Consider the following 13,330-nt stretch of genomic DNA (forward strand, 5'->3'; position numbering starts at 1 on the left):
TTTCTAACTGAACACATGGGTGAGCCAATGACAGTCAGTTTATATATGCAGTCACCGATCAACAGCTAGAACCTAGGTTATCTGCTGCACATGGACTTGCCTAGATAAACATTTCAGCAAAGGATAACAAGAGAAAGAAGCAAATTAAATAATAGAAGTACATTGGAAAGTTGTTTGAAATTGTATTCTCTATCTTAATTAATGAAAGAAAAATGTTGAGTTTCATGTCCCTTTAAGTGGGTTTAGTGGGGGCCCAAGGGTTTGTTGCTCAGGGAACCCTATAGTATGGGGGGGCCCTGCCGGGAGTCTGTCACTGTGAGGGCCATGGAGTATGGGATCTGTCTCTGGAGGTTGGGGGCTCTGTTTCTGACCCTTGACGTTAGGAGTCTTGGTCCTGCAGGTTGGGGGTCCTGAGGCGCAGGGCAGAGAAGCTACCATGTTCATTTGCATATATTTTAATACATTTGGGTCACTGTGACACAGTGTGGGGCCCTTCCCTAATTTTTGCCCGGGGCCCTGATTGGTCTCAGTCCGCCCCTGTGCTCTGGAGCCTGTCAGGGTCTTTCTACGGTTAAGAAAAAAAGCTGCAATTGCTTAAAGGGACAGTCTTCTTGATTTTGTAGATAGATAACACCTTTACTACCCATTCTCCATCTTTGCATAATCTACATATTTACTTTATAATCTCTAAATTCGCCTGTTTCTAAGCCCTAGACAAGCCAAAAGTTTTCTCAAACATTCAACATTAACTTCTTAAAAGTCCTTTCATTTACTATGTGTTTAACACTTGCAATAGTGTAAAACCATAGTAGGTTGTGCTCCTTTGCTACTGTTGGTAAGCAAGCATACATGTGTATGCCCATACCAGTGGCCATTTCCTCATTTAGAGCAGAATAAAAGTGTTTCAGGGGTCTGACAAAAGGTTTAACTGTTCTAATGGAGTTAACTACATAATAAAATAAATCAATTAAAAATAAAATGATCTAATGTCAGCTCTAAAGCAGCTGAGCACATCTGGTTAACCAATAAAAAAAAGGCATATGTATGTAGCCCCAATCACCAGTTAGCTCACAATAGTGGGCCTACCTAGATATGCTTTTCAACAAAGGATAAAAAAACAAAGTAAATTTGATAACAAAAGTAAATTTAAAAGCTTTTCAAAATGGCATGACTTGTCTGTTGTTTAATTTTGACGTTCATGTCCCTGCAATAGTCACAAATAACCCTAAAATAAACCACAATAAATGATGTTTCTTTTTCATAACATGTATATATTGAAGGTGTCTGATTGTCATATGTATAATAGTTGCACAAAATAATGTGTGCAATCTAATTGTTCAAGATTATACAATAGATGTGGATGTGCACAGGAGATATTTCCAGCTAAAAGCCTATAGCATATACAAATGAATACTTGGTGCCTAGGGCATATTGAGATAAACTGTATTATTGAAGATCACAAGAATCTGTCATAAGTACTTAAACCAGCTTCACCCACTTGCTTCAAAATAACTGACGTTATCAATAGGTTATTCCTGTTCCTATTGTATTTACTGGTTGAAAATTAACTGTATTGCAAGCTTGTGTTCCAGAGCCATATTTATGTGCCGGAGGAAAACCAGTTGCATTTTATATTTTTTGATAACTCTGTAGGAGCACGTCTTTTCTTGCTTATATTTTTTATCATGGAAAGCTGCAGTGATTTAGTTTTTCCAAAATAATCTGTTTGTACTCTCTGGAAAAATGTAACTGTGTTCCTTAGAATTTAGCACCAAACCCAAAATAGACTCAGTCTTCGTGATTGAAGTGGAAAGTGACGATACAAATAGTTGGGAGCACAGTGTGAATTTCAGAGTAATGAAGTGTAATGGGCAGGTTTTTTTAACCTTTTCCCGAATAAAGCAAAACAACAAGTGTCATTTACCCCTTTAGAGAAGAAATGTCCTCTATAGTTGCAATAAACATACTGGCTTTTGGGAAAAAACATAGCTGACAATAATTCTATTTGTATTGCATATTTGAGTGTGACTGCTATGTTGAACTGACCATACTGATCTAAATGGAGAGAGGCACATCATTTATTTAACCCTTTGATTTCCTGGAATATACAAAGGAAATTATAGGGTAAAGTAAAGTAAACCCCTTAATTGTCACACATACAACTCAGATTTTACTTCTTGTTTGCCCACAATGGGCTAGAATATGAGTGGAGCGCTATTTATCGCTGTGAATCACGTATTAAATTTGCTAGAAGTAAGCTTTTTGTGCGTTGGATAACGCACGTATTATAAGTTGAAAGTAAAAAGTTTTTGTACGAGTGCTAACCTGTTACATGCAAATGTTGTAGCAACCGTGTTAACGTATTCCCTCACAGACTTCAATTGAGCAGGAAAATGTGGGGGAAAAACAGCTAACACCTTTACTCGTGCACAAACTTGATTGCATTTACTCAAGTGTGTTAACACGACATGACATATTAATATTTCACATTCCAATGTTCTTCGCCTAGCAGAATATGTTCTAGTTATTCTTAAATGCATATTTCTATATATACTGTATACATGATGCTTTTTTGCTAAAATATATATCTATACCTATATATATCTATATGATTATTTATAAGTATAGATATATAAAGATATATAAAGGAATATCTATTTAAAAATACTTAGAACATATTCTCCTCTGTGAAGAAAATTGGAATGGGACACATTTACAGTAAATATATAAACACTTTATTAAATATGAATATTGCATAAATATGATTTTTCATGTTTCTAGCTACTTGACTGCAAAAGGCTCCAATGCCCCTATGTAAACTTATATATATGTCTGTATATGTATACATATGTATTCATGTGTTTATATGTGTATATATGTCTGTAAATACATATATACACATATAAATACATAGGCACACACATATAAACACACACACACACACACATATATATATATATATATATATATATATATATACACACACATATTTAGATATGTATATGTATGTATCGCTATGTTGAATCCCTTTGCATGCCTTTTTTTTAACACTTAAAGCCTCATATCTTTGAGCCCTTAAGTTTTTAATGCAATATATTTTTTAATAATTGTTTTAGTGTTATTATAGTGTAACTGTACTGTACAATGTATTTTGATGTGATTTGTGCAACTTTTTTGTCAAGCATAACAGTTAATCAGAGCCCTGAAGTCGCAATAACCCAACGCGTGTTAAATTCAACTGTGCTCAAGCGAACGCGTTTACTTGTAAACTTGTAATAAGCACACTACTTCTCTTCAACCAAAATACAAAAACAGGAGGGCGTTTTTAAGTGACATGATACCCTTGTGCCTGTTTTTTTAGCCATATTTTAAGAACACAAATAAAAAAACATTAAAAGGACAATAAATGCAGCACTAACATTTGTTTCTGCTTTAATGAAAAAAATTTTTTTTTTGTGTTTTTAACAACAAATTATTACAAATGTACCGTACCAAGAATAGCTATAAGTAAAAACAAAAAATGTTGAATTTTAAATTATAGGTGCCTCATTTGGCATCATATAGGCAGACTGTGTGAGTACATTTCTTTGTTAAACATCCATTAACTATTTAATGAAATGCACTATTGAATATTCATTATATTTTGTTTCACACCTATGTCCCTTGTATTATATTGGAGATATTTGAAAAGATTTTAAACATAAAATAGTTGCAAGACAAATGAGGTACAGACATACCCATAACGATATAAACTAAACTCTATATAATAAACTGTGGTCCTAAAGTTCTTGTGAAATCTGTCAATCAGATTACTTCCCTTTAGCTAGTAGGGAAATCGTGGAGACTTGTTAATTTCATGAGCTAGGCACTTTATCCTCAGGCTGTCTTAATCTTTTTCTACAACATTTTCATTCTGATAGGCAACAAGAGCAGCAATGATTATGTATACATGAGCTAACCTCAGTATCTAAATATTAAAGGGACATGTTACTCAAATGTTTTTCTGCTCGGTCTAAAAAAAGAATATTTTGATGTTGAAAATATTTGAACAAATGGATGTAACTGTTTTGAACAAGCCAACTTTTTTTTTCTGTGGGAGTTGTTCCTATCATATAGTAGAGTACCAGTGGTGCTTTTTTTTCACCTTACATTTAAAATCATTTTACCTTACCCCTTTTACGGCAAAAAAATAAAATAAAATAAATAAATAATATAATGTTTAAAGGGACACTGATCCCAATTTTTTTCTTTCGTGATTCAGAAAGAGCATGCAATTTTAAACAACTTTCTAATGTACTCCTATTATCAATTTTTCTTTGTTCTCTTGCTTTCTTTATTTGAAAAAGAAGGCATCTAAGCTATTTTTTTAGTTCAGAACCATGGAAAGCACTTGTTTATTGGTGGGTGAATTTATCCACCAATTAACAAGAACAACACAGTGTGTTCACCAAAAATGGGCCGGCATCTAAACTTACATTCTTGCATTTCAAATAAGGATACCAAGAGAATGAAAACAATTTTCTAATAGGATTAAATTAGAAAGTGTCTTAAAATTTTATGCTCTATCTGAATCACGATAGAAAAAAATTTGGGTTCAGTGTCCCTTTAAATGCTGCTCTTTCATCTATATGATAGAAAAATTAGTAATATCTCCCTTTATTTTACTGAATAACCCATTATTTTATCCTAGGAATTTAAAGGAACATAAAACCCAATTTTATTTCTTTCATGATTCAGAAAAAAGCATGTGATTTGATCAACTTTCCTAACTAATTTGTTTTGTTTTGTTGAAAAGTATACCTAGGTAGTCTCAGGAGCTGCTGATTGGTTGCTGCACAAATATGCATCATGTTATTGGCTCACCCAATGTGTCCAGCTAGCTCCCAGTAGTGCATTGCTGCTTCTTCAACAAAGGATACCAAGAGAATGAAGTAAATTAGATAATAGAAGTAAATTGGAAAGTTTTTTAAAATTGTATTTTCTATGTGAATCATGAAAGAAACATTTTGGGTTTCATGTTGCTTTAACACAAGTACTTGTATATGACCGTTCATGCTTTTCCTTTATGAAGCTCTATTAAGTAATTTATCTGCTAACCAAGCATGATATTACATGTGGTTTTACTTTGCTCTATATGAACAGAAATGGTGATCATATAGAGGTCAGCTGTTTTCCCCATATTTATCTGTGTTGGCTATTGGCAGCTATTTATTTTAAATTTGGTCTGTAAATTTATGTATAATACCTTGAAAAGCACATTAATGGAAGAGAGAGGATTTAAATAGATTGCCAATTGTGTTATATTGATCAAATAAGTCAAGGCTTGAATTTTTTTTAGCATTTAACATGTCTACATTATCTATTATATTCTATAGTATTATCATTATTATTATAAGTGGTGGTAGCAACACTAATAATAAATAATAATAATAATAAGGATTGTTATAATTTATTAGTAAAGTGACAAATTCTGTAGCATGATTAGAGGGAGCACAGTTGACACCAGCTACATAAAACAGACTGAACAAAAAACGTACATTCTTTACCAAACTCCTTAATATTCTGTCTGACACATAAATGTATTAAATGAAATCTATTTCTAATGTATATAATGAAATACTATCTACATATTATGTACCTCACCTTTTAGCTACTGGAGCATAGCTCACTTTATGGGAAAAAATCCACAATCCATTAAAACTAAAGCTTTGTAAACACATCACTCACATTACTCACTATGCACAAGCCAATATTCGGGGTTCATAGCTTATGCACCACTTATGCACTACATTTATCTCCCTGTAGATTCCAGTCACAGTAAATGCATTTTACTCTTTGTTTTCCTACACCAGTTAAAGATTACTTCCACAGTTCAAAGCCTTGTTCAATAAACCAAAGGTAAAGATAAAGGTTTTGCAGCTCTAATCAAGATTTCCTCTTGCCTTTTTTTTTTTTTTTTTTAAATAACTGCCAAGGAGAGACTGTATTGCAGTTTACAAGCGCAGATCATGGAACACCATACCAGATAAACATTTGTAAAACAAATAATAACATAGGATTTTTTTTTTTATCAAAGGGATTTAAAGGGATATTCTAATGCAAATATTACAGGCTCTAATTTGTTAGAGCATGTCATTTTTGTATTATTGAGCCTACTACAACTATGTGTTTAACACTTGCAAAGACCTTAAACACACAGGCGAAATCTCGCTTGAAAGCTGCAAGTCTTCCAGCTCCCGAGCAGAACACAACCAGTGATTGGTGGGGCTGAGTGACTGTCAATCACTGGCCATTTGCTACTCAAAGGTTTCCAGTTTTTGAGTATGAATTTCTCTATGTGCATAACCGTCTTGCATTGGTATCTAGGCTTGCTATTGAAAACATGACATGCTCTAATAAATTTAATGTGTGCATTAGAATGTCACCTTTTTTTTTGTCACCGAAATGTAATAACTAAAAGTAAAGATTATTTCATGTATGTTTATTTTCTATGTGCTCTCGTTTAGAAGACAGCTACTCATTACTAAGGGCTTGACAAATCCCATGGCTTCTCACTTTATATATCTTTATATATACTTTATATATACTTTATATATACTTTATATATACACACACCCCTGTCTAACTCGAAAAAAAGGAAGTGACTGGCATCAATAATTTCTTGCTGCCTCCTCAATTTCAAATAAGCCTGTCAAACCTCTGTGATCAGTGACCTTTTATTTATTTGGTGCACTATGTTTAGCTGGTCTGAAGACAACACTAAATCATTTTGACACATCTTCTGCAGTTTTTGTGTACTTATTCACAGATGTTAGCTATGATCATTGAAGGAACAAATTACAGGTAAACAGAAAAAAAATTGACATTTTTTTGCTAATATGCTGCTGTAGAGATAGTAATGGTTTTAAAATATGTAGATACTAAACAGAAAATAGTAAACCACTTGAGATTAGAGACAGTAAACACCATTTCAATAATTACAATAGATTTCTTTTGTGTTGCTAGAGAATGACATATCAGTCAAGTCTAAACATTTTTAAAACAAATTAAATTAATATCTTGTTTGCTGCAATTGATTTTCAATAGCCAAACTCCACCCTAAATTTGCCTTTTTTGGAGGAGCCAATTCAGGCTTGAGTCTGCAGACAAGACTAGCCACGGCCATTATGTTTGTATACAACATTGTTTGGAAATATATGAAGCAGGGTTAGTCTTGAGAAGTCATCAGGGTGCACTGAGAATTAGAAACTAATTGATTTTCAGAGCTAAATTACATGAATTAGGGAATAATAAATAATGAAATTATATTGAAACGTTGTTTTACTAGGCATTACTAAATATTTTATGTAAAAATCTTACTGTTCCTTTATTGGATTTTTAGCAAGCTAGCTAGGCTGAGAATGTTTGGATATTATGCTGTACCCTGTTTAAATTGTTAGTGATTTATAAATTACTGATAATAATATTACTACTTGTATTATCTATTTCTAGTTTGGACACCAATTCCTTATCATGAGGCTACTCCTAAGCGTCACCCCTGTATCAGCAATGTATATAGTTGATTTTTTTATAGTTTGGTTTTATGTGAGCCTCTGATTTATCTACCTGTTCTATAGTGCATGGGTTTCTTCTGATCTCAAAAGACTAATTTGTGATTTACATGTGAAGCTGTTCCTGATCTTAGTGATGGAGCTGATTTATAAGACTGCTCCTGATGTAAGTGAATGATTTCTGATTTAGTTGTCCTGGTTCTGGTCTATGATCCCTGACTTATAACGGGACAGCTGTTGTGTTGTAAATGTGTCCTCTTGATTTACAATTATGCCTTTGGAGTCACTGCCAAATATTGTTTTCAAGTCTATAATTTGGGATGCTTTCTGTAAAACACGCAAATCTATGGGGATAGTAAGGGTTTCAATACCAAAAAAAATAATATGTTTTACTGCTTATTGTTTGTCATAATGCATTTGATTTGTAATAGGGAAACTAACTTTCCTTAACAACGAATACATGGATTTATGTATCAATGTGTTTGTATATGTGTGCACATGACATTATATTTATTTTTCAATAATTTAACTGAGCATTTGATTCTGGATAAGGATACCCAAGTCTATCAATCTAAATCTAAAGTGAAATATGCATACAAGGCTACAAAGTCAGAAAGCAGACTTTCAGAACTTTACAGAACTTAAATGTCACACAATAAAGTACCAAGCGTATGGTAGTATGGTTTGTGACAGTAATGACAGCTATACATACAAACACACACACACACACACACACACACACACACACACACACACACACACACACACACACACACACACACACACACACATATATATATATATTAATATGTTGCAAACAGAACAGGAATATTTGAATAAAATGATTAATGAATGGAAGGCTCATATTAACTATATTTTTCAGAAACTTTTACTTATACAGTACAATTTATATAGCTATGAGAAAACACTATTACCTGCTACTTTTCTGATCTACACTGCTAGCTGTTTATCAGTTATATACACTGCCTCTGCACACTTATAAACCATCACTTTTGCACTGTACGAGTTGTACCAAAATAATCAAACTGATGTGGAATTTGCAATTAACAAGAATTCCTTATATTTCCAATGACATAAATATAAACCTAGTGCTAAGGAGGAAAGTTAATAAGCAAATATCTGTTACTGGTGCACGTGTTCCAAACTTCCCATAAGTACATTTCTATAGCACAACAACAAGCAGCAGGTTTTGATACATTACAATGATGATAAAATGTGCACCCAGTACATTATAATGATGATAACATGTGCACCTAGTATGTTATAGTGATGATAACGTGCACCTAGTATGTTACAGTGATGATAAAATGTGCACCTAGTATGTTACAGTGATGATAAAATGTGCACCTAGTATGTTACAGTGATGATAAAATGTGCACCTAGTATGTTATAGTGATTATAACGTGCACCTAGTATGTTACAGTGATGATAAAATGTGCACCTAGTACATTACAGTGATGATAACATGTGCACCTAGTATGTTACAGTGATGATAAAATGTGCACCTAGTATGTTACAGTGATGATAAAATGTGCACCTAGTACATTACAGTAATGATAACATGTGCACCTAGTATGTTACAGTGATGATAACATGTGCACCTAGTACATTATAATGATGATAACATGTGCACCTAGTATGTTACAGTGATGATAAAATGTGCACCTAGTATGTTACAGTGATGATAAAATGTGCACCTAGTACATTATAATGATGATAACTTGCGCACCCAGTACATTATAATGATGATAACTTGTGCACTCAGTACATTATAATGATGATAACTTGCGCACCCAGTACATTATAATGATGATAACATGCAGACCCAGTACATTATAATGATGATAACATGCGCACCCAGTACATTATAATGATGACAACTTGCGCACCCAGTACATTATAATGATGATAGCTTGCGCACCCAGTACATTATAATGATGATAACTTGCGCTCCTAGTACATTATAATGATGATAACTTGCGCACCCAGTACATTATAATGATGATAACTGGGGCACCCAGTACATTATAATGATGATAACGTGGGCACCCAGTACATTATAATGATGATAACTTGCGAACCCAGTACATTATAATGATGATAACTTGTGCACCTAGTACATTATAATGATGATAACTTGCGCACCCAGTACATTATAATGATGATAACATGTGCACCCAGTACATTATAATGATGATAGCTTGCGCACCCAGTACATTATAATGCTGATAGCTTGCGCACCCAGTACATTATAATGATGATAACATGCGCACCTAGAACATTATAATGATGATAACTTGCGCACCTAGTACATTATAATGATGATAACTTGCGCACCTAGTACATTATAATGATGATAACTTGCGCACCCAGTACATTATAATGATGATAACTTGCGCACCTAGTACATTATAATGATGATAACGTGCGCACCCAGTACATTATAATGATGATAACATGTGCACCCAGTACATTACAGTGATGATAAAATGTGCACCTAGTATGTTACAGTGATGATAAAATGTGCACCCAGTATGTTACAGTGATGAAAAAATGTGCACCTAGTATGTTACAGTGATGATAAAATGTGCACCTAGTATGTTACAGTGATGATAAAATGTGCACCTAGTATGTTACAGTGATGATAAAATGTGCACCTAGTATGTTACAGTGATGATAAAATGTGCACCTAGTATGTTACAGTGATGATAAAAAGTGCACCTAGTATGTTACAGTGATGATAAAACGTGCACCTAGTATGTTACAGTGATGATAAAATGTGCACCTAGTATGTTACAGTGATGATAAAATGTGCACCTAGTGCATTACAGTGATGATAACATGTGCACCTAGTATGTTACAGTGATGATAAAAAGTGCACCTAGTATGTTACAGTGATGATAAAATGTGCACCCAGTATGTTACAGTGATGATAAAATGTGCACCCAGTATGTTACAGTGATGATAAAATGTGCACCTAGTATGTTACAGTGATGATAAAATGTGCACCCAGTATGTTACAGTGATGATAAAATGTGCACCCAGTATGTTACAGTGATGATAAAATGTGCACCCAGTATGTTACAGTGATGATAAAATGTGCACCTAGTATGTTACAGTGATGATAAAATGTGCACCCAGTATGTTACAGTGATGATAAAATGTGCACCTAGTATGTTACAGTGATGATAAAACGTGCACCTAGTATGTTACAGTGATGATAAAATGTGCACCTAGTATGTTACAGTGATGATAAAATGTGCACCCAGTATGTTACAGTGATGATAAAATGTGCACCTAGTATGTTACAGTGATGATAAAATGTGCACCTAGTATGTTACAGTGATGATAAAATGTGCACCTAGTATGTTACAGTGATGATAAAATGTGCACCCAGTATGTTACAGTGATGATAAAATGTGCACCTAGTATGTTACAGTGATGATAAAATGTGCACCTAGTATGTTACAGTGATGATAAAATGTGCACCCAGTATATTATAATGATGATAAAATGTGCACCTAGTATATTATAATGATGATAAAATGTGCACCCAGTATATTATAATGATGATAAAATGTGCACCCAGTATATTATAATGATGATAAAATGTGCACCCAGTACATTATAATGATGATAAAATGTGCACCTAGTATGTTACAGTGATGATAAAATGTGCACCTAGTATGTTACAGTGATGATAAAATGTGCACCTAGTACATTATAGTGATGATAAAATGTGCACCTAGTACATTACAGTGATGATAAAATGTGCACCCAGTATATTATAATGATGATAAAATGTGCACCCAGTATATTATAATGATGATAAAATGTGCACCCAGTACATTATAATGATGATAAAACAGGTAACCAGTGCGAAATTCCAGTATAACACCTACAAACTAGATCAGATACATGCAGCTAAACCTGCTGAGGTCGTTTATCTCACTGATGTTGACCCTGCAACACTTACAGGTAAGAAGTGAAGATGCTGAGGTTCCCTGGCAGTGCAGACAGTCCTCGGTCCGAGCAGTCTACTTTCAGCAGCATACCATCCTGCTCGCAGTGACAGGGCACTGGGCAGCTCCTCTGCAACCTTCCCGGGCGAGCTGCGTTAACAAGTTGTAGGATGTACAGGACCGAGTACACAACCAGACTGGTCCGGGAGGTGTCCATGGTCCGATAATATCCTGGGGTAAGTATTATACTAACAAGATGGGATATATGTTTACAAAAGGGCAACAAGTGACAGGTAAGTCCAGTGCTGTGTAACTGGCTGCAGCGTGTGTACGAGCCCGGTGAGTCTCAGTGCTGCTCCCTATCCTTCTGTTCTCACTTTGCTGCCTGGAGCATCTCACGCTGCCTTAAAGAAGAGCTCACTGCAGTGATTTGAGTGAATTGAATCATGAAAGTGATTCTGATTCAATTCATTGCCTGTACTGTGGAAAAGCCATTGCCTTGTGAGTGAAGGAGGAGCTTACGATACAGCTTTCAAATCAGCTCAGCTCATGACTTGTAATATGATCTGTATGTGTCTCACTCAGCAAAGAGCTTGGCGGAGTCTTTGCCTGAATCACACAGCATGGTATAAGTGCACAGCTCTGCTGTTTCTAGACAGTGAATAAAGTTTTAAATACACTAATGTGTAGGTTTTGTTATGTTAAATGGATATATTTTTATTGGATTTTTACTGAAAATTAGATTTGAGTCACACACAGCACACACTACAGTTTATACTAATCATGAGCTGCATCTGTGCTGTGTGGGACTCAGACTCGCTCAGTAAAAGCTTGTGCTTTTACCTGGGACTGATTCAGTGACTTATTAGGACAGGAGGGAATCAGACTAAGTGGAGGGAACTTTAAGGGCTAGATTTATCAACGCTGAGGCGGGGCGAAATTACCCACAGGTAATTAACATTGCACACGAGCGCAATTTTGCGCTCGCGTGCAATCCCGCCCCCTGCCCGCGCACAGCCAATCACGCGCGGGCAGGAGCTGTCAATCTCCTCGGCCGGACTCGACCGAGGAGATTTAATTTCGCCACAATAGAGGTGGCAAAGATGTTAGGGAAGCAGCGGTCTGGTGACCGCTGCTTGATAAATCGCGGCGAGCAAGTTCTTGTGAGAACTTGCTGCCTCAGGGGCTTGATAAATCTAGCCCTAAGTGCTGGCAAACGAGTGAAGTAGGGAATTAAAAAGCACATTTGTTGATGATTGTGTATTATTCAATCTAATACGTTCACAAATTTTAAATATCAAACATTTCATGTTAGATATATTTTAAAAAGTTTTAAACAGATTAATACATTTATCTGAGATTTAGATTATAATCACATAGTTTAATAGGGAAACAGATGTAACTGAAATAGAAAAAAATTGCATAGTTTGAGTGTGTTTGTTTCTCTTCTCAAAACTGATTCCGTATTAAAGTGGGTGATTCAAAGATCTGTTGCTGCATACAACTTCTTTCTGAGGGCCCCATCCCATATGCGGCGTCGCCCGCAAATGCCGGAGTCACCAATTATTTTGCGAATCTAGCAATCACATATACAAGTGTGACGCATATATTTTTGCCATCACCCGCTGTTTTTACTCCCATAAACTAACACAGAACAGGCGTCGCAAGTCGGTATTACATATTCAGTGCAAGGACTTACACAGCAAAAATTGAGAAATTTTACTCCATATTCACCTTGCCACACATAGGCAGGCACAGCAAGCCTTGTGCTGAGTATATGAGCACCGTAACCTCCTT

At 35.0% G+C, this 13,330-nt stretch overlaps 1 protein-coding gene across 1 annotated transcript in view; it reads right to left on the minus strand.

The window, feature by feature from the left end:
• LGR5 (leucine rich repeat containing G protein-coupled receptor 5) overlaps positions 1 to 12,018 on the minus strand; it is a 289,155-nt gene extending 277,137 nt beyond the window's left edge. Inside the window, exon 1 of the mRNA XM_053716784.1 lies at positions 11,548 to 12,018. Coding sequence (XP_053572759.1) covers positions 11,548 to 11,750 — 203 coding nt within the window. The 5' untranslated portion in view covers positions 11,751 to 12,018. The remainder of the gene's footprint in view (positions 1 to 11,547) is intronic.
• Positions 12,019 to 13,330: the final 1,312 nt, after the last annotated feature.

Source organism: Bombina bombina, chromosome 6 (assembly GCF_027579735.1).
Source record: "Bombina bombina isolate aBomBom1 chromosome 6, aBomBom1.pri, whole genome shotgun sequence".
NCBI lineage: Eukaryota > Metazoa > Chordata > Amphibia > Anura > Bombinatoridae > Bombina > Bombina bombina.